At 37.5% G+C, this 27,991-nt stretch overlaps 1 protein-coding gene across 2 annotated transcripts; it reads right to left on the minus strand.

The window, feature by feature from the left end:
• Positions 1 to 4,752: 4,752 nt before the first annotated feature.
• GRK7 (G protein-coupled receptor kinase 7) lies at positions 4,753 to 27,987 on the minus strand. Of its 2 annotated transcripts, none has more exons than XM_082486850.1 (4): positions 24,911 to 27,987; positions 23,697 to 24,134; positions 10,101 to 10,372; positions 4,753 to 5,924 (listed from the first exon to the last, which is right to left on the minus strand). In XM_082486850.1, the coding sequence occupies exons 1-4, from the start codon at positions 25,511 to 25,513 to the stop codon at positions 5,582 to 5,584; spliced, it is 1,656 nt and encodes a 551-aa protein (XP_082342976.1). In that variant the 5' UTR covers positions 25,514 to 27,987; the 3' UTR covers positions 4,753 to 5,581. The 2 variants fall into 2 exon arrangements, with proteins under 2 accessions (XP_082342976.1, XP_082342977.1); XM_082486851.1 differs by lacking the exon at positions 4,753 to 5,924 and adding an exon at positions 9,385 to 9,667.
• Positions 27,988 to 27,991: the final 4 nt, after the last annotated feature.

Consider the following 27,991-nt stretch of genomic DNA (forward strand, 5'->3'; position numbering starts at 1 on the left):
CACTTGGAAGAAATTGGCCAACTAACAAAGCTCAGACATTGAAAAGCATGGATAAAGAGCACAAACAGGATAAAATAACTACTAGAACACTTGGTCAACAGGAAAGGGAGGAATTAACCACTTCAGCTGCACCAAAGTAGTCGGAGGAAAAGCAACAGAACTAACATATCCAGAAGCCTTTTCAAAAGGCTTTCCATGACCCCCCTGCCCAGCCTTTCACCACTCGCAGTAACACTTGACTGAAACAGTCTTGACAGCTGTTCTTTATGGCACTTTTTGTCTGTCCAAGCTACAGAATTAACATTAAGTTTCCCTGAAAGTTAAAGTGGCTTTGTCCAGAATTGTGCCAGCCTTCTGGAGGTGACAGAAGAAGGTACAGATGTGGGATCAATGTAAGAACAATATACTGTGCCATAGAAAGGAAATGAACTCAAGAGAATGGTGTGAATGGTGCTACTTACAGATGCCACCAGATATATTTTCCCACAAATGAAGGTACTTGCATTGTAAGAGACACAGTGACACCCCTGGGTTCTTGCTCTTCCTCTCTTCCAGGTACCTAAAAGATTTACACTCCCTTATGAACACTGAGTATTTATTCATGCTTTTGCAAACAGAGAGCTAACTGGCAAGAATTTTATACTAGCTCTGCTCAGGTTCGGACAACTATATAAATGAAAGTCAAGAGAAGTACCAAACAATTATTTCCAAAGAAACATTAATCCTGTGGTCTATTTTTTAAATTAAATACTAGATTTAGAGTTACTTACAATGCCTAATTACAAAAAGTCATATGCTTAATTGAATTTGTTTTCAGTTTCTTCCATGCATTCCTTAATGAGTCTCTGAAGCTCCCTCAGGCTATCATAATGCAGTGTTTCAAATGTACTTCCTAAGCCACAATGATCACAGATGACCTTTACCCACAACATTAGAAGTGGTAGGTCTCATACCATAAAAAGCCAGTAATTTCTGCTACCCGTAGATTTCAAAATTGATGGGTTTGTCACTTGAAAAAATGTATGCTTTGCTTTTAGAAAAAAACCCAGAACTGGTAGGATTTTCAGTACTTCTGTGGTGCTATGACCAGTTGCCAAGATCTTAATTCTTAATTTAAATCCTATTACAGAGAAAAAACACTGTGCATAATTAAAATAATTTTGTTTACAATTAATTACTGCATAAATAGATTAAAGGAATTTAAATCTTTGGGTATTAAAAATCTAATTATAAAAAGATACAAATTATTACCCTAGCGTAAAAGAAGCAATTTATACTTTTTAAGGTAAATGACATGAGCATACTTGGCATACAAGTATCTAAAGGGTGGGTTGAAGGAGGATGGAGCCAGGCTCTTTTCAATGGTTCCCAGTGACAGGACGAGGGGCAATGGGCACAAGTTAGAACACAGGAAGTTCCGTTCAAATACACGGAAACACTTCCTTACGGTGAGGGTGACAGAGCACTGGCACAGGCTGCCCAGGGAGGTTGTGGAGTCCCCTTCCCTGGAGATTTTCAAGACCCGCCTGGATGCAGTCCTGAGTAATGTGCTCTGGGCAATTCCTGCCTTAGCAGGGGAGTTGGACTAGATGATCTCTAGAGGTCCCTTCCAACTCTGATAATTCTGTGATTCTGTGATACTCAATTATCTTAATCACAGATGTGGATATTCAGATCAGAGAAATATTACATATATGTCACTAAAAGCTGTGAAAGCAATAGTATTTTAAATACAGTATTACAAGCATTTTATTTCTAAAAAATCAATGCTGATATTAAAAGTATATCACTTTATAGCTACACTGCACAATTACAGGCATCTGCTCTAACCAGAGATCTCATCTTAGTTCCATTTTGCTTTCTGTATGTACATTTGTTTATGGTTGCAGAAATAACTATCTCAAGTATTACGTTTGCCAAGAGGCTCTTAACTTAAAGTTGCCTTCCCTGATGCTGGTGCTACTTGATAGACTGGAAATTGCACGCAAGTTCCAATTACTAAATCTATTTCATATTGGAATAGAAAAGTGAACTACTTCTGCAACACAAAGTGTTTATTACCGAATTGAGCCTTTGCATGATATAACTGAAGGTACACAGCTAGAGCTTTATTGCCACTAAGAAATAACCTCTGTGAACAATGATTTCATTAGGTTAATACTAAACCTCATTTTGTCTCTTGGTGCTCAGTGAAATTGGTGGGGTAATGGTGGGGGTAACAGGGATGGTATTAACAAAAATTTGGACTGGAGATACCAAGGGAAAGCTTTTCCTTTTATGCCCTCGGTGCCAGCAGCCTTTCTTCAGTGTTGTCTACGGTACTTTGAGTGAAGTTCTTATAAGAACAGATTTCAAGTCATTACGAATCTCACATTTCAGCCTTCTTCAGTTAAAATTATCCAGTAGTTCTAATAGCAGCACTAAGAAAACAGTGCAGGAAAGACAGCACTGTTAGTACTATCCCTGCAGAGTGGCCAGGGCACTCAGTAACCTTTCACAGATGGCATTTAATGCAATAGAGTTCACAATTTAGTTTTTTGGATTAGATTAACACTTGAATGCCTTATCTGCCTGAGAAAGAGGCAGGCAAGTGAGATGCCACAAAGCTGGCAAAGGAGGAAAAGAGAAACAGCTAGAAGAAAAAAATAGCAGTTTCAAATTACACCATTTTCTCTTGCCACAAGAACTTAAGTATTCCACAACCACAAGGTTATTTTCCTCCCACAACTTCATCCCTCATTTTCTATCATAAACATCCAATGACTTGGTCCCAGAGCTTGCACACTCATGTATACATTCTAAGTTTACTCACATGAGTAGCATCATTGGCTGCAATAAGACAATTCATCAAACTTGTAAATCTTTTAGGATTGACAGCTTTGTTTTGTTAAGGTGAAGCAGGATGTTAAAATAACTTTGCTCCTGAAAGTTTAACAAGGAAATTTACCGTGGCAGGAAGAAGAAAAGAACGCAGCAATTCACAGATTCCTTAAAAGAAGGTGAAAGTAATTTTTAAAAGATGCACTGAAAACGCTAACAGAAATACAGAAGTACTCTTTGCTCTGCTCTATCTCTTCATAGTACAAACACAAGTTGTCCATGTTCTGAAATAAGAGAATTTTTGAAAATTAAAATTAATTATTTCAAACTAACATTTTTCTGTCATACACTATGCCAAATTGTGCATTATCAGACTACTGATGTGCTGCTTTGAATGATTCATGGAACACTTAACATTACAATACCTCACTGATATACATCCTGCTGGGATTTATTGACACTAACATTTCTAAAACTAAATAACCTGATGTTATGCGCATATGATGTCCTGAATTCACAGATCTCAGCATTGCAATACATTTTGAAAAACCCACACTTGCAACACCTGGTATCATTCAGTATATACAACTCTAACATGACATTACATTCTGGTTCTGTCTATTCATAACCTCCTTCCATATGGGAACATGTCTATACTGAAAAATTAGTTATGCACTAGAAAATCTACAGCCATTTCAGAGTACTGCTTTATGGCTCTGGAGGATTTGTGAAATGGCATTTCTGTGGATTTGAGGTGTACCAATTCAGGACAGAAGTTTGATACCACTAGCACTAATAGGTCTCTCCTAGCTGTAATAAGGTCGGGGGTCTTTTTAATTGTATATATAATAAAGTTTTCTGCCTGTGTTTCTTAAATGTGTTGGCCTAAAACCACTGTGTGAGAGTCTTCTACAGATGGGACCAATGAGAAATAAAATCACTGGATGTCAGGAGTAGAAGCATTCTCCCAATGCTGTGACAGTACCACACGACTCTTTCCTCTCGACCTCCTCTGCTTTTCACAATCTTTCAGGATCATCCTTGTCAATTAGAAGCCCAAGTCAGAATTCAGCTTATATTGTTTTAAACTATTTGACAGAAAGCCTCCCCTCAAAAAGCAGACAATTATCCAGAATTATCCACCAATCCTAAGTAACACTGTTCTTCATGATTTTCACTTGAAAATTAACTATATAAAGCACTGGACAAGCAAATTTAAAAGGAAAGAAAGGAACAATCCTTTTTCCACTTAGAACAACACAAACTATTACAAATGTATTACTTACCTGTGACTAAATCACTTAAAGTATTTACAACTAAGGAGTTTTTGATTACTACAATGTTTGGGATGAGCTATTAGATTATAAATAAACACTAAAGCTCTGTGTTACACATGACAGACCTGACTATAGAAAACATTGCATCTATTGGTTTTCCTCTTCTAAAACAGACGTGAGAGTTCAACCCCAGTGTCTATACAAAAGAACTCTTTGAGTTCAGCAGGAGGTTTGCTCTACGAAAACTAAGAAACGGGGTATTAGCAGCCTCCAGGACTCCAAGGAATGGAGCAGTTTCAACTTCCACTTCAGTCAATGGAAATTATGGCTGGACAGATGACAGTAAACAGCATGCAGAATCAGTTTTAAAAGTTGTTGCAAGCAACTACTGCCTATTTTCTTACCAGAGATAATCAGTAGGATGCATCTCACGAGTAATACAGCGGTAGCAAGCATTCGCAGAAATGTTTCCAATTAATTCAATTTAGGTTGTCATAAAATTGAAAAATAAAACACATCAAAATTTGCATGAGAATGAACTTTTGAAGGTGGTGTCAACTTGCACATGTAATCTTTCCAGCACTACAGCACTTAATAGTATAATGTACTTTGCAACTACAACTGCATTGAAATAAATGTCTTGTAAAAAGCCAGTTACAAATTGCTTTGGTCTATTTGTAGCTTACTTCACCACAGAAATACAGAAAAATGATCGGGAAATTTGATAAAAGTTTAAAATTGATTGTCAAAAAGAACTTATAAATACATTTTCTTTGTATATGGTATTATCACTTAAAAGAATACACTTAATAATAATAAATAAATGCTTTATTCAATTCATTTGGTGCAATCTTATCTTCACTTTGTTAAAATCAACTTTAAAAAGAGTTTGATCCTGTTGGTCCTATTTCCTAGTGATATGCAGAGCCTTCTCTTACATTTTATGACAATTTGAACATATTACAACGAAACCATTCAAAAACTAACAGAAATTAAGAAAACAACAGACAGACTGGCTAACCAATAAGATTCCAAGTTTGACATGGTATATGAGCTCTCTTGTCTAACTGGGAATATTACTTAAAAATTAAAAAATCTTTCCTGGAAACTGTAGAACAAAGAGGAAATGTTAGTAGAAATAACAAGAAAATAGAAAGAAAACCAACAAATTATTGTATTCAAAACGGTAGTCAGTCATTTTCAAAAGGTGTTGCCTCTTCACTCTATTATTGCATTTTGTATTTCAGAATTTCTATCATTCTAAGTTTGTTAGAGAGATATGGTTCTTCATCTTGATAATATTATCTCCTTTGCTAGAGCAAAGGAAATAATATAGTCTACACAGTTGGTGGTCCTACATAACCTGTCAATGCCATATTACACTGACTGGTTCTTCTTAAACAGATGCACTGAGTTTCTGAAACAGTGTCACAATATGGAAAGTTCTGGGGTGGTTTCTACTCTTTTTGTTAATGATGTGATATTTACAACAACAAACAAACTCCTGACTTAGCTTCACCTCCATTTGCGTATCCCCCAGAATCTACCCTGTTAGGATCGTTCAGTTCTTCAAACAGTCCCGTTTCAATAATTTCTTCCTGCCAGGCTATAGGGACAGCACCTGTCGCAAACTTTTTGAAGAACTTCTTATCTTTGTCATCAAACTCAATTCCTCGTATTTCAGAGAAGTCAGCAATGTCTGCAAGATCTTTGGCATAGACAACTGACGGATCTGGCACAAATGGAGGGTCGATAAGGTTTGCCTCTAGCCTGTGGAAATTTATTGTTTTGAAGAAACTATGTTTTCTTGGGTCATCATCTTCATTTCTGCAATAAAGCAAAAATTTGTTAATCAATACGATGTTTTGCTCTCAGGTGTGTCTTTCTGTCGTATGCACAAGAGTATTTTAAAGTAAGAAGATATATACACACACAATGCAATGCAATTCCTTTTTTCATAACCAAAACCCACTGCATTGCACAATAGAGTGAAGCTGAGAAGCAGAAAACATCCTGATCCCATTATTCATTACTTTACCTCTCAGGGTAAATTAATCTGGGTGAGCTGCCAGGCAAGAGTTGCAGCACTGCTTCTGGCAGCGCACAGAGACACTCTTATCCAAAGACACACTTTAACCAGAACGGAAGATACAGCAGGATGGAGAGGGCAAATATTGAATTTACTGTCCAATGATGGAAGCCCAATGGCTGACTCCATATTAACTAGGATAAGAATATCTATTAAACTCTAGACTGGGGTACATTGGGTTAATACATCTAGGAATTGACCCTGAGGAACAACAGTCTGAATACAAAACTGGTGACAAATTACATTTCTGGTTTTGTCTTAATTCAAAGCAGCTATACATTTACATGATAAAACTCAGTTATGTTGCTGTAATACACTCCCAGCTTTAGTGAGTCTGCCCATTCAAATGAACTACTCTTACAAATGAACAAAAATTTAAAGCACGAGATTCATAAATTATGGCAGTAGCAAAAGTACGTGTGCCAGCTACAAACACAATCCTTTATGAATATTATTAAAACCCAAGAACAGAAGCCAGAAAGACCTAAAATAATTGTAAATAAGTATTTTAAATACATCTTAAGAAAAACAACTGCAGACATCAGGGAGAACTTTTGCTGTAAAAGCAGCAGTGAATTGTTTCATTATAGACACACAGAGGGACTTGCAGAATATTCTGATTATAAGAATAACCTGAACCCCAAATGTATGCTCGTTAAAGCAAAACCAAGGACCACATCTTTTGAACTGCGCCTCTAACGTCAAGGCATGCAAAGTTTGTTTTGAATTCTAGTGAAAGGAAGAGCAGAGAGGACCACTGTATTTTCTACACCTACGCATTCTCTTTTTATGTATTTATGGATGGACTGGTCGAGAAAACGGTTTTAGCCTCAGAAAATGGTAGTTGCTCACTTGTTGCTTTTTTCTTTTCCCACTTTCTTTCAAAATCATATTAGCAAAGTGTAAGCCCTCTTGTATTTCTAGATAATGTTCTATGAACAAAATGTAACGCAAACCTTTAACAACTCTTTTTATCTTTATGGTGTAGAAGCACCATATAGAAATAGCAGGTTTGTGTGACTACAGAAAATCTTCCTTTTTTTAAGACCTTATACCATGTATGCAGAGCAGCTCCTCCAGCCGGTCACTACTGCGAGTTCCTTACATGCTGCCCTCCCATGCTTCTAGCCTGCCTTGCTGCTATCCAGGCACAGCTGAGACGAAACTACCAGCTGCCCTTTTCAACTCCCTCATTAGAAAATTGTAATTTTGTGCCTCTGCTTCTGAGCAGGTCACCACCAGCCACTAACCACTGCACACCACCATGACCAGGATGCTAAATCACAGCCTGAAGAACAATAGATGCTGCCATCCAGGCACCCTGGGCAATGAAAAAATGACATTTTCAACCCAAAAGACCCATATGAACACAATTATGAATGTATAAATTAAGCCAACAGGGATCATGAACTCTGCATATACAGAGTCTTGCAAAATCATCTCCTAAATTAACTGGTGATAAACAAGTAGATGAGCAGCCCTTGAGCCTGATGTGATTTATTTACATTCACTGTTAGCTTGAAGCGCATTAGAGTTGCTGTTCAAATTAATTACTGTCCTGGGACACTAGTGGACTAGTAGTGCTGACAATCCTACTGGGCACGTGCACTCACAAAATTTTCATTTTATTTTGCTATTCCTTTCTGTAACTTAAACCAAAAAGCACTAGAAGCTGGTGAAGGCTCCAGAATGGATTGCTGCAGTGTTTCTCCTCCTAATGTATTTTCTGACACCACCAAAACCATAAAAAGTTAAAAAACTTAAAGCTACAGGAACGCCATCTACTGGAACCAGCTGAGGCATCTTCCAACTAGCTGGAGATGAACTTGAGCTCTTCCTGTCTGAACTGCATGTTTACGTAACTTAAATAGAAAGAGCAAATGAACTCATCTAAACTCCATCAATTTTGCACTCCTTCATTAAAAAAAAAAAAAAAAAAAATCACTTTACCGATTTGGTATTTGAGATATCAATGCCAAACAGCTTGACTGGAGAAAAAGGTTTAAATGTTTCCTGAGTTAGCCAGTGACACTGAGTCTTCAATAAAAGAGCAGACTATTTAAAAAGGTCAGGTGTACAAAGTAAAGCTGTCCTTGAGCAGCTTTAACTTATGCAACAGGCACTTATGTAGATAACCCAAGGTCTTCTTGTCCTTAGTAGAATTACACTGCTAATCTTTACATAAGGATGAGCTGTCCTGAATAGTATCGCCCTGTTTAAAAAGTACATACAAAATAAAAGCCTGCATCATGCCCAGGCACGATATACATCCTATTGTTTTCCTTCTCTAAGTACAGCACATAAGAGTAAGAATACCTTAAATAGCAGAAAATTAAAAATAATCTGTGCAGTTACCTTTCTGTGTACATTTCTCCCATTGCTGAGAAATAATGTAACAGTAAGCAGACAGAATGATTGTAAATGATTCCCTTGGCAAAGGGAATGTGGTTACAGTAAGTGAATAGTCTGTTGCTGGTTTGACTTCAGACTTGCTGAATGAACTTGACCAAGTCACTTAGAATCTTTAAATTTCATTTTCCCCTACTCTGAAATTTGTTTATTTCACAAAATGCTGTAAGACTAAATGTCTGCAAAGCATGCTGACTGGTGAGGTAGAATGCTCTAAGTGTTTTTGTATTAAATTTATTTTTAAAATAAGCTTTTCAAATGCATTAAAAATAATACAGATTTTTTTTTATCAAACATACTCTATGTGCTGTTGAAAATATATTTTTTTCTGCAGCCTTGCAGAGTTGTTGAGAAAACTCATCAGGCACAAAGAGTAGTTGTCTTCATTTAGCACTAGAATAATAAGAATATGTATATTAATGATATATTACCATTCACTATAGTTAATTCTTTCAGGAAAATGCATGGCCAACATTTTGCAAAAGTGTTCCACGTTGTTATGAAACAAATTTAGAAGACTGTATTTTCATTAAGTCCCTGTGTCTGTTCCACCTTTAGACTAGAAAAACACCTGATACATATATTCATATCCACAGGTGGTTCAAATCACGCTGTATTCTAAAGATAGGTACTATCAGTTTCATACTCATTTTTTACATTTTTATTTTATTTCTTTTGTCTATATTGCAAACATAAGACACCCAATCTGTCTCAGAAATGGACTAAATTATTTATATATATATACACACACACTACACATATCAGAGGGATCAGAGATATTACCAGCCAAATATTACAATGCTTAGCTTTCCGATTTTCTTCTTGTTAAACATTTACTTGAAATTGCTAAGTGAGGGACGCATCCATCAGTCTGCATCAACCCAAAGCCACCTCTGAAGTCCCCCGAAATATTTTGCTTTGTAAGAATTTGTGGCAAATATTCTTTTACTCCCATTTCTCCCTCGGATGACTCAGGAAGCCCAGAAGATTTTTTTTAAGCCCTTGAGTAATGCAGTGGGGTTAAGGTCTTCTTCAGTAAGAAGCCAATGACGCAGCCTTGCAAGTTAGATATCTGCAGGGAAGAGAATCCACATTGCAGATTTGGATTTTTGCCCACATAATTCCAGTAAGTGATACAGCCTAAGATTGTGCAATTCAGTCTGCATTAGCATAAGAAGCAGGTATGTACTTGAATATCCTTTACGAAAGAAAACGCAAGAGAAATGGGCTGCTGTCTTCTCCCAAAACTATACAGTCTAACCCCACAAAATACCAAGAAGGGAACTTCTACGAGTAGGTGAGGATGGACAATCACCCTATTGCAACAAAATTCCTTATTTCCATATTATCTTCAAAACTTTCCACCTTTCTCCCTAGAAGTGAAAGGGAAAATTCAGTACTCTGCAGAAAGCCAAGATCTAACCTCATTTTGTGTAACATGTAAAATAATAACATTGTTTGCAGCTTTAATCTGGCTTTTACTGAGTTTGAGAAGTAAGGCATACCTGCTTCCTAAACGATTTTCTGTTTTCTTAGCCAAAAAAAGTCGGCAAATATCTTTTGCTTCCTCTGTAAAGTTGGCATGTTCAAATTTCACCTCATCTTCCAGAGTTCTTCTTTTAACCTCATCTTTACCGACCTTTTCTTTGAAATCCTTGAATGGTGTTCGCCCAGCAACCATCTCATAAATACTACATCCCATAGCAAACCAGTCCACAGGATAGCTGTAATCTTCTTCCTTCAGGATTTCTGGAGCCATATAACCATTTGTCCCAGCCTATTGCAAACATACAGACAGATTTACTATTCAGTGTCAGTAATGAAATGCATACAATTAAACAGACTAGTCTATAATTCTTAAAAATTATTGGTAATACAATTGATATATTTTGTGTCTAGTAACTCTGTATAATTGATATATTTTTTAACCTAAGAACTCCGAGGTATAACTCTCTTTTAGCATATGGACTATATCTGTCTTTAAACGTCTTAGCATATGGGAAAAACTGTCTTAAATATGCTCTTCAAAGGTGAAAAGTCTGTGCGATTTCTACCTAAAAGTGGTTTCTTTTTAAATTAATGTTAGCTTGCTTTCTTCTTCCATATTAATGTTTTTCCTGTTGAAGACTACGTTGTTAGCTTTGTCCTGTAAACACAACTAGCAAACAATTAGAAAAGATTAAAAAAAAAGACAAAAATCAGTCAATCACCAATTCCCTCCCCGTTCAGTGGTTATAACCGGTCCAACACAGGGGTCTGCTGCCAATGAGAAAATTCTCATCAAGCTGGTAGCTGACCTGTACTCCCTGTTGGTTTCTGGAAGGAAGTAATACCATCAAGAGCCAAGAAAAACTCTTAAAACCATTGTAAGAAAGTAAAAAATATGAAAGTTACAATTAGTAGATTAAATGCATTCAGGTAAAAGAACAACTTCATATTTCCTAACTGAAAAATGCTCTCTGAATAAAGACTACTACTATATACAGCACTAATGGACCCTTCTCCAAGAGAAGAAGGGACCACTCTGAGAGGGGAATCTGCCTGCTTCCTTCCCAGGCCAGGCCTGGCACGTTCCCCCTGGGGGACAGTGTTCGAAATAGCTCCTGTTGCCTCTCTCTAGGGAGCTGATCCACCTGGGAGGGAAGAGAGGAGGTCAACCTCCCTGTACACTTTCTGCTGCGCTGTTACATGACTGAGGGTATGAGGTTTCAATTGAAAGAGCATTATTTCAGCAGACCCAACATTTCTTGCTGCATCTGATGCTATATCTTATTTTATAGATTTAGCAGACTCAGCTAACAGTGATAACTACGCCAGAAGTTGCTTGAACCCCTTTTATATTTTTTTTTTAAATACTGGGAATGATGTATTAGTAGTATTACGATATAAAATGAAAACTTACGTTTGTGCAAAATCCCACCAAAGGTTATTCAAGATAGTCATCATTTCTGCTACCAGAACACAAGTAGCGACAGAGATTCACTCCAAAGCAAAACAGTTAGATAAAGGTAACTAAAAATAGACCTCATTTGGGCCAATTATATTTGTAAAAAGCACAGCTCAACAGATGAATTTTATTTTATGGGGTTTGGGTAACTCCTCTAATTTTTGCAACTTTAGGCACAGAATATCTGAATCAGGTCTCCCTGTAAACTTTAGCTCACACCACTACACATTATGACATATAGTCTACTGTAAATAATGTGTGCAAGAGGGAACACCTTAGCATCAATTGCAACATAAGCCTAATGGGCAGAAAATTAAATTCAGTTTGTTTTCCTTTTTTTTTTTTTTTTTTTTTTTACTTTTAGGGATATAGAGCAAAATCTTCCATTTGGTTGAGAAGCAGAAATGAGATAAGAACAGAAATATCAGCCAGGCTAAAAACAAAAGAAAAGGTTAAAAACAAACTGTTGCTTCCCTCACTAAACCCACGAAAGTACAAAGGAGCAGTATGGGCACTGCAGCAGCTGATATTGTTCCACAGGTAATTTGTACCGTTTGCATTGAATTTATCTAAGTAAAATTTAATATTGAAAGATACCCTGACAGTACCACATGTTTATATACAGTTACTGCTCTGTTCAGAAATGAGGACAAGTGCTCAAATACGGACCACAGAACCCATCAGGCCTCCGAATATCGTGAAACCTGGAAGGGAGAGGAGGGGTTGAAAGCAGTAGAGGAAGTTTGGTACAAAAAGATGCACACAGAGTTCACTGCAGGTTAGTGAACACAGACACTAAATAAGCTTCTGGATTTCTTTTTTTTTTAATGTACTTCTGGGAAGCAATACACATTCTTATATTTACTGAGATGAAGCTGGGGCACTAATGCCTTGAAGAACTGATGAGTCATACCACCATCAAAGTGTACCCTGACAGCACAGTATGGTCTTTCTGATAAGACATTACTTTGCTTCAACTTAGCATCATACGGGAACTGGATAAATCTGACCAAGACAAGTCACAATTCTGTGATCATAAACATGTCTCGAGGCAGCTCCTTTCAGACCATCTCTCTTTCCTTCCTCTTGCGTTTCTCCTTCCATAGTTGTTTTTTCAAAAGAAATAGTCAAGTAACTTCAGTCTCTTCCATGTGTGTTTTCCACAAAACTTTCAGTAAGTCACACCATACAGAAGAACACTGTGCTTTTATACAGTACTCATGTTTCTCAAGAACAGAGAAAGCAAGACCATAATCACAGACCAAAAAGACTGCAGGACCATGATTTAATAGAAAATAAGAGATGGACCAACAAACAGCTTCCCTTCAGACTGAAGGGAAAGATTGTGGATAGGGTTACTGTGAACAAGAATTAAACTTCAACATTCTAAATTAGTAGCACTGAAATATTTTGAGCTGTTATTGAGCAGATCCAGCTCAATCTGAAAGAAGTCTAGAAACCTATTGTTCCTCCGATATGTCAAACCATTCCAATTCAGAATTGAGAGCTGTTTTTCACATGGAATTTCATCAAAACTGGGACCTAATCTTAAAACAATCCCGAAAGCTTTCTTACGATTCATAACGAAAGAACAGGCTGAGAAGCAGGAATCTAAACCTAATCTCATAACCCCCGAGACTCAAAACCCACTTAAATGTTACCATTTTATAGCAGCAGCAAACACATTTCACAAGTAGTCAGCAGTGATATTTAAGGGGGAAGAAACACATATACAAGGAGGGGGAAGAAACACATAAATCTCTGCTATATTTATCAAAACAGAAATTTGAAGAAAGGAAGAGAACAGTTTAAATTTTAGTCTTTTCCACCTATTTTTACATATGTGGAGCTTTGGAAAAATCATTTTGGAAGAAAGATGATAAAGCTGCATGCATTTGCTGTATTATGGAGCACAAAAAAAAAAAAGCATTATTAAACCCCTGGAACTGGAAGAACATACATATTTCAAATGAAGATTTAATTCTATCTTTGGGGAGTAGATAGCATTAGAGGGAAGCTAAAACCTAACATGCCCGCACTAATCATTATGGAGAACAAGATGCCAAAAATCAGGTCATCTTTCAAGGAAAAGAGATCCTGTGGCAACATGAAAGGCAGCCTCAGTGACTCAGGAGAGCTTTATTTAAGCAGGTAGAACAGAAGCTTAGTGAAGGGAGTTTTTAAACTGTACAACTCTCACCAGCAGTAGTGAGACCTGAGCAGCAAAAAATAGTGTATTGGGTGGAAAATGATTCCCAAAGCAGAAGTGAATCAGAGTAATGAGTTAAGTTACTCTCAGCAGACCAAGGCGTAAACAAATATACTGTAAATTATACTCAAATGCAAAAAGAAAAAAGAAGGACAGAAAGCAAAGGAATTAAAAGATACCACAAAAAAAAAAAATATGCATTATTCGTGAGAAGGGGTCTATTTTCCATGGGCTGGTACTGAATATTTAATTCAGTTAGAATTATCTGGCCATGCCTCAGAATGGATACCTCTAAGTATGGGTTACTGGTACGTCTGTCACACACAAAATCATTAGGTTTCTATGATTTTGTAGCTGTTTTCACTCAATATAATTTATAAATAAATTCAGAAGCTGTGTATTAACTGAAAAACACTTTTTCTTACTAGATCTTACCTTACTTACATAAAAAAAAAAAAAAAAACAAAAACCAACCACAAAACAACCCACACTCAAAAAGTTGAATTCCTTTGTTGTCAACTCTACACTACTAGGACGTGCACTGGCTTTTGACTGAGACTCGGACCAAGCACATTATTTTCTTCTTTCTTGTGGGATTCCTGGTAAGACCAGGAACCATTTGAACATGTGTTGACTGCTCAAGTGATCTTAGAGAGACACAAAACCACAGGGAATTACCCCTTTCCTGACCTGGAAGCCTCTAATAGGGCACAATAAATAAAAAAATAAAAATAAAAATAAAAAAAAAAATCAACAAAGGAGCCAAAGAATGTTGTATTATCCCACCGTTTTTACAGAAGGTAGAAATCAGATGCTATTGCAGAGGCACACAACTTTCTGAAGAGTAGTCAGTGCAATACTAGCTATTTTTTGCTTGCTCTCCATCTAGTACTCTCTCTTGTGATGGTAAGCAAGGATGCCTTACTTTCATACGCTGTTTGAAATATAAAAAGTCATTAATTTCAGTCAATTAAATTTTAATTGACTTGCTTTTGAAAAAGGTTAACAGATCTACTTCTCCCTTTACTTCTCTATCTTGAGAACAACCCAAAATACAATTTTTCAATAATCCTCTAAAATGTAATGACCAAATGTTGTCCTTGGATACATTAGTGAATAAGTTCTGTTAAGTGGAACTGTTGCTTTGAGTGCAGTTTGACAGAGCATAGTAGAAATGACTCATCTGAAAGTATACAAATGTTTCTTTTGTGAAATGTGATCCTACATAAATTTTTAAAAGGTCACATAATTATAACCTTTTAATAATACAAGATGTGATCCTGAGAAGCACTAAGTGCACTCAGTTCCCAGTACAGTCAACGGGTACTTGGCACACCACAGCTCTGCGCAGAGCGAGGCCCACGGTGTAAGTACACTCGTACATCCTATTCGGATTGCTGTCCTGAGAAGGGAAAGTCCCTTGAATGCCGCCATTATCCCGGTGTCTAGCAGATGCAGGGGAGAAAGAAAGAGAAATCTCTTGAGCTTTCACCAGCACAGAAACAGACAAATGAGGAGAAATGGGATTTAGATCCCTCTACCTTTTCCCACAGATCTCTGCAAAACAAGCTCAATTGATATCACAAACCAAACAGTAAAGCAAATCAGAATGTCTATCTTTTGTTTGCCATGGCACAAGAACTGTTGAACAGAGGAAAAAAAACAAGCTGAGTTTAGCTCCATCAGCTGTTTCCTGGGGCTCGGTCCTTCCTTCCTCCGAGGGGTGCCACTGCCTGCTTTGTTCTCTCGTCCAGATGTTCCTCCGCTCCTTCAGCAATGGCCTTAACAGACCCTGCAGGAATGCAGGGACAGACCACAGAAAACGCTCCTCTGCACACCAGCTAACAGGCCCTAGGTGTAGAGATGAACAACTGATCTGCCTCTGTCACTCACTTTACAATCTTCATTTTTCTCCCAAGACCCACTGTGAGGAGGAATGGAGTGTAATTGAAATGAGTCACACAGAACTGCAGTTCCTCCGCACTTTCTCACCACGCGTTCACACAGTAACAAGAAGCCAGATGATCAAATGAATAGGCAGCTACCTTTTGAAAGAAGATACAATCAAATCTGATTTGGACAAAAGGCCCCCTTGAAAAGTCTCACAGAACAAAGATTTTGACATGTTAACACCTAGCAAACGGAAGCACCTTGTGATGGGATGGCCCACCCTAAATTGCCGGGCTACTGATTCGGAAGAACATAAGGAGGACTGTTCAGAGCACCAGGAAAAGATAACAAGAGAAGACTGTATAGGAGCTTAGAGGCTCCCGAATCCCACACGCTTACTCAAAATTCAAGACGAAAGGGCTTTTTTCATTTTCACATAGGGACATAATTTTAACAGAGAAAGCTCTCTGCCTTAAAAAAAACCCCACACAGATAAAAGCACAAAAGGGACAAAACAGATTTCTGCTATATTAGAAAAAAAGGAAACAAAATTGCCTCTGAGTTCAAAGTCACTAACTGGAGCAGTAAAAAAATCCACCATTGGTTTTTACTCTTTTAAGCTTGGACATCAGTAGTCATTGAAATCAACGAAATTGCGCAAGTGAAAGAGAAAGCCACTTCTGTGACAGTATGAGCAGGCTGCCTCTGTGCTCACACTCAGGAAGAGAAACAGACACGGTGACATCATGTTTTTCTGTTTATATTGATGCTATATGAAAATCAAAGGGATAAATGGCTTGAGGAAGGATGGCCCAGTAACTGGGCATCAGTTTTAACTTTGGACTCTAGAGCATCTCCCCAGAAACACCTGGATGGCTTCTGTCTATCACTGAAATCCATGTGATATTGTCCACTTTATCCTTCAGGATCATAACTAACGTTGGAGGTACAATTCTTTTACATATACATCCAGGAAGGTGAGTACCGGCTGCATCAGACCAAAGGCCCGTATGGCCAGTTTACTGTCTGTGAGTTGGCCAAAAAATGGATGCATAGGGAAGACTATAAGAACCTCGTGTGTACAGTAACACTTCTCCAATACTTTCCTGGGCTCCAAATGTTTGCAGTTCAAGGGCTTTCAGAGACAGAAATGATTCCTCTCAACAAAGTTGTCTTCCATCAATTGTCCACTCACCCCCTGAACCTAGATAAATTCTTAGGCCCTACAAGATCTTTTGCAAGAGTCCTGCAGCTTAAGTACACAGTCTTCAGAACCACCTCCACATGTTCTACTACCCTTCTACCCTTCACTAGCAGATTTTAAACTTGAACAACGAGCAAATCCAAGCCCACAGTTTTTCACTTGCTTGTGTCTGTAATTTCCGGATTTTATTTTGCCTTCATAAAAAAAAAAAATATTATATGTTTGCTAACTGAAACTACTCATCAGCAAGGGCAATGTCACATGTGGTCCAATAAGAACAGAAGCACTCCATTGCTCAGCATCCCCTAGTTTACAGTTCCTGCAACACTGCTTCTGGTCAAAGCTGTCAAATCAACAGTTCAAAGAATTACATTGTCAGCCAAATGTTGCATTTCTTACCCAATAAAATAAAAACATCTTTGACAATGTTGAACCAACAACTGGCCCACTAGATGATTTACCAAAGAGATCATTCCAGAATGTATATTATTTTTTATAATAAATAATGAGGCTCAAGAGACAAAGGGACTAAACAGTAGTATTTAGCACTTACATAGCATTTGTCATGTTCAAAGAGCTTAAGCTTTCCAACAGTGCTAGAAACTTGATAAGGAATCTTACCTCTTGCTTTTTTATAGAACATGCTATAGCTTTTACTGTCAGATTAAACTGAAGGAAGAACAAGGTTTAAAGTCATGCAAAGAGACCTGATGCTCCACCTTAAATGGCTCCGATGTCTTTTCCCAGACAGAAAAAACATGTCTAATGGGTGGCACACCTTGTGTAGGAAAAGCATTTCATGGGACACATTGCATTCTCACAATTTTAGATGACTACAGTATCCCTTCTGCCATCTCCAAAACTGCAGGAGGCAGAATGATCCCACAAAATCATTTTTGCTCCCTTCACTCTCACGATCGTGGCATTTATAGTGGATAAGGTTGCATTCTGTAAAGTATGAGTTTCAGAGATTAAAAGTCTGAAATACCTGTCATGATGATGCGCTTCGTAACAATTGTGATTATCAAAAATTTTAAGAACAAAGTTCTACTAGTAAACCAATCTAGTTTACATGTCATACTTAAAAATGCATAAGCGGAAAGGTGGTTTTGAAACTGTAAAATAGCAGCAAGTCAATCCAATCCTGAGCAAATGATGGGCTGTCATTTTTGAAAGTGAAAAGAAAGAACAAATTTTTACAGAATCTTATCCAATAAGAATGCCACGTGATAATGACCAAAGGTCAACTGTAGAATAGCTTGCTGAATTATTTTTTATTTCACAAGTCTGAATCCTCCTCCCACTTCTCAACTGCCTTGAAATTAAACTGCAAGTTTCAGGAACATCTAAATAGATTTCCTTCTGTTTTCCTAAGAAATAGAATCTTATAATAAACAAACATACAGGAGGGCAAAAGGACATTTTGAGTAAGATTTTAACCAAAACATGTTTTTCCTATAAAAATATTATGATGTCCTTCAAATATATAAAACAGCACAGGAAAACTGTGAAGAAGCCTGAAACCTCTGAAGATACGAATGCACTTTTATAAATACTACAAAAATATGTTTGTTTTATTTTTCACAGTTATTATGTCAATATTTAAGCTCTCTGACTCACATGCATCTGCACAAAAGTACTTCATAATTTACATGCAACAGTTGCCTTGCACAAAAGCCATACCCAGTAAGGGCATAAAGTTCTTCCCGAAACAAACAGCAAATACACACTGACTTCTGGAAAAATGGAATGAAGTCCTCTATATTTCGATATGCAGAGGATACGAGGGTACTAAGCAGAAGAACATGCTCACTTTTCTCACAACCATACTCAGGAAATTAAGTACTATTACTCTTTGCATATGGGCAGGAGCATTTGACTCACATACAACAAGTGAATTTTGAGTTTTATGAGAAAAAGCTGCAGAGACTTCAAGAAAAAGGATGCCAACTCAAAACTGTTCAAGTGGAGAGACTTGGGATGGAGGCTCCTCATTTCTGTCATATGCAAAAAGAACTAGTTCCAGAATCAATCAAGTGAGTACATAACTAGACAAAACATTTGCCAATGCAAAAGCCATCTTTGGAGACTCTCAGTTTCTTCTTGTTGCCTATTTCAATTATATAAGACAGAGAATATCAACAATTAAAAAGGTGTAATTTTAAGATACAATCTAGTTTATGCACGGTATGACACATCAGAACAGATGCTAGAGGCACACTTGCACGAAAAGTCATGATGATATTTCCTAAAGTCATGAATAACTGTATTATCACTGGCAAAGAGTTTATTTATGTTTCCAGTGATGTCAGTAAGAACTCTGCCTGAGTAAGTGTGCATATACACATTCTTAGGTAGATTGCACACGTACATCTACGTATCATGAGAAGATACCATATAATCCGTGTTTGTTTCATGAAGAAAAAATACTTATTAAGTAGCTTTCAACTGCCTTCTACTAACTTTATTTCCAAGACTGCTACTGTTCGAATTTGTGTATTTTAATTTCTTATTTCTTCATTCTAAAGCCAGCTAGCACTTCACAAATACAAATAGACACACCTTAGTGAAATTAAAGTTTTCTAAACACTGGAATTATGACTGTACCAATTACTTACAGCTGCCTATATATGTTCAAAATAACATTCACATGGAAAGACAGATGTTTCTACTTGCTGCTTTAGCAACTGAAACGCAAGGGAGAAAACTAAGGCTGGGTATCCAACTCTTTCTAGACCTTTGTAAAGAACATTGTTTCAGTACCGTATTTTTATTTATAATAGCTACAGACAATTGGTATAGAGCACACAAATATTTCTCAAAAGGAGTATATGTAATGACAATACTTAAAGGATACCAAGGCTATTTCTTAAATTACTGAAGTATTAAATCATCAGCTGCACAATGCTTTTACTGCAGCATAAACACACATTACTGGATAAGACGACACATGAAAGTCACCCAACTACAATTAAAAAAAAACTTTCCACATATGAAGAAAACAATCTTTGGCTGGTAAACAGTACATAAACATTATAGTTTCATATAAATCTTCACCAAAAACTTGGAAAATGTCTAAAACGGGATGTCGTTAACTAGCTTATCACTTGTGCCATGTGATAACCTAATCGCCTAACAAGATTTACAAAAGGGACTCATGGATCCCTCAGCTGATGTATGGGAGATGTGCATTTATTCATACATGAAAGGCTAGCATTTTTTTTGATGCTTTGAAAGCAGAACTAATTTATCTTTAATGGCTTGTATACTCATGAGAGGTGTACAAAACTTTCAGGATGCATCAAAATACTGGGAGGGTTTTCGCAATCTCTAATGAAATAAACGCACAGATAAATCCATATATGACATACTATTCCACCCTGTATAACGAACGATGAAAGTCATCATATGATGTTTCTACTACTTAATATATAGCAAAAAAGAGACATAGCAGAAAACAGCAGAGAACTGCTGCTTTGTTTCACTGTCTATAGCGTATTACAAGACATCTTCATACCAGCTTAGTTACAGTCATACACATGCAGACGATCATTTATTAAGCAGGTGCCTCAGATCAGATGTCTACTCCACATTTCTGTACTTGGCACCTCCTGCTATATAAGAAATATGGAAGAATTTTCTATGTTATTTTGCTTATTCACAAGGAAGATCCACTTAGGACCTGAAGAACTAGAGAGATCGTGAAAAGATTAGCACTCTGGAAGAAAAACCCAAATTGCTGAGGAAGACTTTTAGACAGTTGTTGAAAAATCTTAAATTATTTTACTTTAGCAACTATTTAGTTCACACCTGCAGAAAATAATTTGGAGGAAAGCACTCCATTTTAAAAAGGCACCATTCTGCTTCTTCATTTATGAGTATGATACTAAAACAGGACCTCCATACTCAGAATTAATACAATCTCATAATAAAAGTAGCTTTACTGAATACAAGAGTAGCTTGCATTGTAGAAATCTATTCAGTGTGAGTAAACTGTTAGACTATGACCCAGAAAAGCATATTACTTTTTTTTTTTCCCCTCTGAAACAGTACTTCAGCAAAACAAGGAATTCAACAGTTGCTGCTACTGATATTTCTAAGATGAAAAACAAGAAATCAAATGAAAGATCAAACAACTCAAGCTCACAAGCTTTCATTAGACAGCAGAAAAAAAAAATCATTTTTTTTAATGTATCACCGTATGGAAAGGCCACAATAGATGCAATTTTAAAAATTATTTCTATCTTAAATTTAACAAAATATCTTAATTCTTTGTAATATGTGTAATATTGGCTAAGTAAAAATTATCTTAACAGGTGAAATAAATGACCATTAACTGTACCAGACAGCCAAACCATGGTTTCATTTGGTACTAGGTATATTAGTCAATTATTAAAGGAAAGTTAGGCATTATTCTCATAGTGCAATAGAACACTATTTTAAGTACAATATTGAAGAACCAGGTCATAAAAGAGGTTACAAGGTTAAAAGGCTTCAAAGTCAAAACTGCTGGAGATACAAAGTTCTCTGTACTACGATATCCATCAAAACAGAACAATTCTTTGCAAATGGAAAAATACATTGAAATGAAAGGGTTTACATTATAGATCAGTAGTATTTTCCCTATAATTAGTGACTGAACATTGTAAGCCTTAAACAGTCAGTTCAGACCATCATCCAAAATCTAGAAACAGCTTTATGATGTTAGGCACTTCACTCAGATACACAGTACAATACAGATTTGGCCTACAGGAATACATCTTCTGCTGTAGCTTATAAAATGGCCCTTACAAAACTGTGTCCACACAATGGTGCAAATGATCAAATTTAATTTAATAAATCTCTCTTGGAGCCATGTATCTTTTTGGGTGAAAAAACCCCAAACCTAAAAAAATCTTGACAGAAGCATGCTATGATATAAACTTTCTGCCAATTTCAAGTCACAATGTAACTGTGATTAATAAACAAAAATTAATCTAACAGCACCATTTTTATTTTATTACAGGGGTACATGGTGCAGCTTAATGCAACAAATTTTGTAAAGGTGTTTTTAGTTCTTCCTGTGTATGACATTACTATAAATAATAGTAAATAATAGTAATAGCTAGCTCTTACATAATGTTTTAGCAGTAGCTTTCAAATGACTCAAATGGGGTTATAGAAATGCAAAAGAATACTGTGAATTATTATTCATTTAACTCCCTCAGAGTTACGATACAGAAAAAAAAAACTTCTTTTTCTTCCTTCTTCTATTTCAGTTTCCTGTATGAATAAAACTGCCTTTAACAGAAATTCCTTATAATACACTACAATTGTGTAGTATATTATTCATTGCAGTTTTTCCTCTAATAAAAGCACCCATGTAACAGTGAATAGTGCTTCTAAAAACAGTGAACAACAACAGAAGAAAAATCATTATAACAACTTGATGACTGTCACAGAAAGTGAGAAGGAACAACCACCTTGTCCTCTAGTGCTTTGAGATTCTACCCTAATATCATCAGAAGTGGTTAGACATTTCTAAATACACTCTTTCATTTTTTTTCTTTTCCCAAATCCCACATATTTACAAATAGGATAAACTGGCCTTGGACAGAATGACTTTTTCTGTGCATGCATCTATATCTTGCAAATCCCAGTAAGGCTTATAGCTTTGGGTTCACTGATCAAAACACCATCTTCACAAACCAAACACTACTCCCATTTCACATAAGTTCTATTTAAAAACGTGCCTTAGCTTTCATTGAAATTGTATTTTCATATCTAAAACACAATGCAGTCTCATTTTAAAATTATTTCCTATCTAAAAATAGATCAGTTTCCATATTTTCTTTCACTGAGAACTAAAAACACTCATAATACAAACTTTTTAAATTGCCAGGAAAAAATATATCCTTCAACCTACAAATTACTGTATTAAGTAACAATGTCAAAAGATGTTTTGCATCATGTCAAGCATGATGCAAAAGGTTACTAGCAGGTCCCCTCTCTTCTACTGGATTTCTACAGGGGAAGTTGAAAGACTTGGGGAGTTTAACATAAGGCAGTTAGACCTGTTTATAACATTGCTTCCATTTCTTCATATTCTTAGTGTATTTCAGTCACATTCACTCATTATATGTATCTTTAATTTATAGTTAAGCTACCTGAATACATCTTTCTTGTGTAAACCTCATGACATTATTACAAACCTGTGTTAGTTTGGGATGACCACAGGCACAGCTGAAGTGCTGCACAGTCTAATTCACACAGCAAAACCCAGCTAGTCATCCACCTCCTCCTACACACACACACACACAGAGGCAGGTACACTTGCAAACTGTCATCAAGTCTGCTAACTTTTTCAGGAATTGATTTGCAGGGGGAAGAAGGCTGGCAATGATTTATTGTGCAACATGCAGCATCATGAACACATGCAATACAACCAGTAGCATCACTTAAGAGTAATCTGCAGGAAATTCTACTCTTCTAGGAGCAAAAAACGAAGGCAGGAGTCAGATCTTTGACTGCTGCTGATTAAACAAACAAGTAATTGGTTGTATCCCTGACTATGCACAAGGCATCTGTGTTAGCTGCTCTAAAATGATTGGTTCAAGAGTTTATCTTCAGAGAAACAACAGGTCAAGTTGATTCTACTGTTCCTGTGTAAGAGAAGTTAGTTATTTTACTACATATAGCGTCTAGGGAGTTAATTAGCCAAATCTTCTTACCACCTGTCTCTTAGAATGAAATGACCACGTAAGGTCTTTAGCAAAGAACAAATCCCAGGGAATTAAGTCTTGGACTCATAATGCATTAGAAATAGAACAGCTTCCCTTCCTGCTGCCCATGTTCAGTGAATTTCTACTCACCCTCTGAGTGATGCTTTTTCCCTCTTTGATTCGCACTGCCAATCCAAGATCAGACAGTCTGCAATTACCGTGATCATCCAGGAGGACATTTTCTGGTTTCATGTCCCGGTACACAATCTTGTTGGAATGAAGATGCAGAATCCCACAGGTGATCTGAGCTGAGTAATAGACAACCCTGTTCATTTCCAAACCCCTTTCTCCCACATTGTAGATGTGATACTTCAGATCCCCTCCATTCATGAGGCTCATGACAAGACACAGGTGGCTTTTGCTCTCATAGGCATAAGCTAGTGTGACTATGAAAGGGCTGTTGACCTTCTCCAGGATCTCTTTCTCCAGTAGTGCCATCTTCTCTCCACCTTTCTTTTTTAACCTTTTCTTATCCAGTTTCTTGCAGGCATACATCTTGCCAGTATTTTTCACCTGGATGGCACAAACCTAGAGAAGCAAGATGCACAAGGAAAGGTAATGAAGGCATTTCACACATACAGACTGGAATATCAAGGGCAGTAATAGGCAGGAACTGGGAAATCACAGATGCCTATTAATAGCTGCTCGTGCTAACTTCTGTGGCAGAGTATTTTGGCAGAGAAAATAAGGAAAAAATAAGCATACAATCTGTTCTGTTCCAGACCAGTATAAGGTGGACCAAATGCAAAGTTCTTGAGGACACCATTAGTAGACATATATTAGCAAATAAAATGAACAAGGACCCATTCTCTGACTATGAGAATAAGTGGCATATACAGCTTGCACCTGCATAGCTAACCTCTCTTCCATCTCAAAAAAAAGGTAGCCTCATTCATAGTGTGTTTTGGGAACAGACCCTGATCTGTGCTATTTCTTAAACCGGACCTAGGATTTATCTGAGAGTGTGTGAGCTAGCACAGGCTAAAACAGCGCCAAGGAGCAGACTAATAATGAACTATATGGACAGTCGTGCAAGCTTTCGTAAAGAAGCCTGCTTTTGTACTAGCATAGATACAGAATATAAAAATTGTAGACTTAACTCTTCACTAATGGGCATCTGGAGCCTATATCATGGTATAGATAATAAACCCAGCCTAAATTCTGAGAAACGGACAATCCGAAGGAGCAAGTTTTGCAAAACCTTAGACAACTTCTTAATCTATTGCCAAGTTCCTCTTTGCAAATCCACCTGCTGGTCTTGAATGGGGAGGGATGACCCACATCCTTAAAAGTACAGCTCTTACCTCTCCAAAGCCACCTTTGCCCAGCACTCGGAACTCATAGAAGTATTTCTCAGTTACCGGCTGCTTCTCAAAAACTTTCCATTGGAGAAATTTGTCATAGAAGGGGCTGGTCTGGAAGTTCTGGAAGGGCTTGCCTTTAAGGAAGAGTTTGGTTTCCTCCTTGGCCAGCTGCATGACATTCTCATAGTCTTTTGCAGTAGCTGCCTGGCATTTGCTGGCCACGTCAGAGCTCATGAAAGCTAGATAATTTTTGGAGCCCGCCTTAAGAAAATTGGTGATCATATTCTCCATGGTATTGCTCTTGACATTGTCTTCTGCCAATTCCCAGTTTGACACCTCATCCAGGAAGTCCCTAGCTACCAAGTATTCTGGCACTGTCTCTAAGAAGTCTCTGAAGAATTTCTTGCCAATGGGCTGTTGCTCACAGATGCTGTCATAATCAGCAGCAATGGACTGTCTAACCTCACTGCATTGATCAACCTTGGGCAGCGAGAGACTCCTACGTCTCTTTTGCATCTCCTTGGTGTCTCCATCTCCACTCTTTCTTGCCTGCAGATAGGCTGTGTTGGCAATCAGGTTGTCAAGGCCCCCCATGTCACACATCCTGGCAAGCTCTTGGGGTGGCAGAGCCTGGTTGAGACAAAATGAGTAACGGGCCCAAGTGCTGTATTGTAGCTGCCCTGCACGTCTCCCTGCTAGTGGTGTTTGGGAGCTTCTGAAAAACACCAGAGACTAACTGCTTTTGCATTAAATACCTCTCAAGGATTTTCACTAAGTACCTTTAGGTATATGCACCATTTGTGGAAAGTGACTGGTAAGAGGTTTCTCTGTAAGGAGCTTTGAGTTTGCTATCTATAGCTGAGGGATGAGATCCTTGGCAAACCTTCTCACGGGCAGCACCAAATGCACGCAGTTCAGCTGGTGTTTTTCAGAATGGGCCTTGATAACCTTTAAGCATACCAAGATTCCCCCTATATGCACTGTCCCTGGCTTCTGAGAACATGCAGATTCCTGTCTGCAATACACACACAATCCAAACTCAGTGGCACTCTGGCCACAGTTAACAGGACAGCCTCGTATCTCCCTCGCTCGACACAGAGCGCAGCAATGCACTGAATTACATAAGTTGGGATCTGGTTTTATAAAAAGCTTTCATCACAAATCTACCATGCCTGAAACAGAAGTTGACACAGAAGAACATGTCATTGAGCTTTAAATTATCACACAATTCAGTGCTTTGAGCATCCATACTTCCAAAACTCAAGTTATACTCGACATCAGTGACTGAGCTCCAGACACTTCACGTAAACCTTGATGCCTCATGTGGCTCTGTCTGAGAGGATTACATGCAGAGGCTAAGACCTGCTGCTGGTCTAAAAATAATGATCCCTATATACAAAACAACATATAGTTCTGACTTCATCTCCTACCCACAGAAAAAGCAAAACCACTTCAAATGACCAGCCAAATCTTGCCAAGACACTGCTGTATGTTATTGTGGCCTCAGTTTATTTTCCCTGCTAAGATTTGTAACAGTAAGTGGCAGGATGAGAAGGTGGCAACAACGTATGGCTAAGGTGACATCAATAAAGGGACAAAGCTGATTATGATCAAGTGAAGGCGAATTCCACCTGACTTCACTCACTGGCTGCCTACCAGGAAGTCTGTGCCCCGTTTTTTTCCCAAAAGAATAAAAATCATGTGTGGCACTCACTAGGCTAAGCTCTCTTCTGCTGCGGGGTCGTGTGATTTGGCTGCTAAAACTGTCTTTAAATATAAGGAAGGTATTGTGGGAACAGGAAAAGTAGTTCCATGATTCTTCCAGTAGCAATGGGGTCAAGCTGTACTCCTGAGGTCAAGGTCAAGTTTCCTTTTCTCTTTTTTCACTCTTAGAGCACGTTGAAGAGCTGAATCACAAATGCTTAACATTAGGAGTAACAACAGGCATCTCTCAGACTTCCTACAGTAAGTGCTAAGCCATTTTTGGCTGCTTTTTGTCACTCTACTACTATGTAGTATGTTGGTTTACATGCTTAATCCTGTCTGTGTTGAATCTATTTGACATATAATTCATGTTTTACTCTACAAAACTACATTAGAGGTGTGTTTTTCTAGCTGTGATTGAGAGGGCCATCCATGGCAAACTGCTATGGGTGCACAAGAACGCGGCGTACTCTGAAGCAGAGTATTTGAAAGTCTTGCTTGTACAGCAATTGCTAATTCTGCCAGGTGAATGCACGCAGGGGCAGGAGAAGGTTACATAAAGGGCTAAATAATGCAGCTAGCAGAGTAAGCAAAACTGAAAAAAGTCGAAGGAACAAATGCGGAATTCCACTGGTGGCTTTCCTGAAAATGGTGCCCACAGCAACATATTCCTGTAATACCCTGGGTACGGAAAGGCAAGAAAGGATGTAACAAAAGCTTTAATTTCAGGTCTTAAAATTCAGCAGGGTCTTTTTTTTGTTTTGTTTTGTTTTTTGTTTTTTTTAACATTTAGCAAGAATGTCACCACAGCTTAAACAGCAGCAGCACAAATGGCTGGTCATTGGGGACCTAAGGGTGAACTCAAGCTTACATCAGCTATTGGTATATTCATGCCTAAGCAAACCAAGAAAATATCTAACATTTATGGTATCTGCATAAGACAGAAACATTCACAGCTCCAAAAATCACTCTGCTCTGTTGATTAGAATCTTTCCCGATTTCTACAGAACATAAACTAAACGAACATAACTTCATAAAAACCAAAGCAAAGCAATATTATCTTTGGACACATATTCATTACTCGAGTCACTTTTGAGAGAAGACTCTAGCTAGATTTGCTGAATTATCCAAATCTGCCCAGCATTTATTAAACAGTGGAGAAAAGTAGATCAGCATTAATCTATTAGTTGACAATGTTTTTTTAATTTAGCGTTACCAATTCACAAAGCTATGTTTAAGTGAGAAGCAAAACTGATTTATTTTGTGTGTACAAGAGGTGAACAAATTCAGGACTGAAAATGGGTACTTACTAAGAACAATGGTAATAGAATATTGGATATGATTTGAAACAGAAGAAAATGTCTCTGGTACAAAGCT

The sequence above is a fragment of the Vanellus vanellus genome (genome assembly GCF_965231255.1).
Source record: "Vanellus vanellus genome assembly, chromosome: 8".
NCBI lineage: Eukaryota > Metazoa > Chordata > Aves > Charadriiformes > Charadriidae > Vanellus > Vanellus vanellus.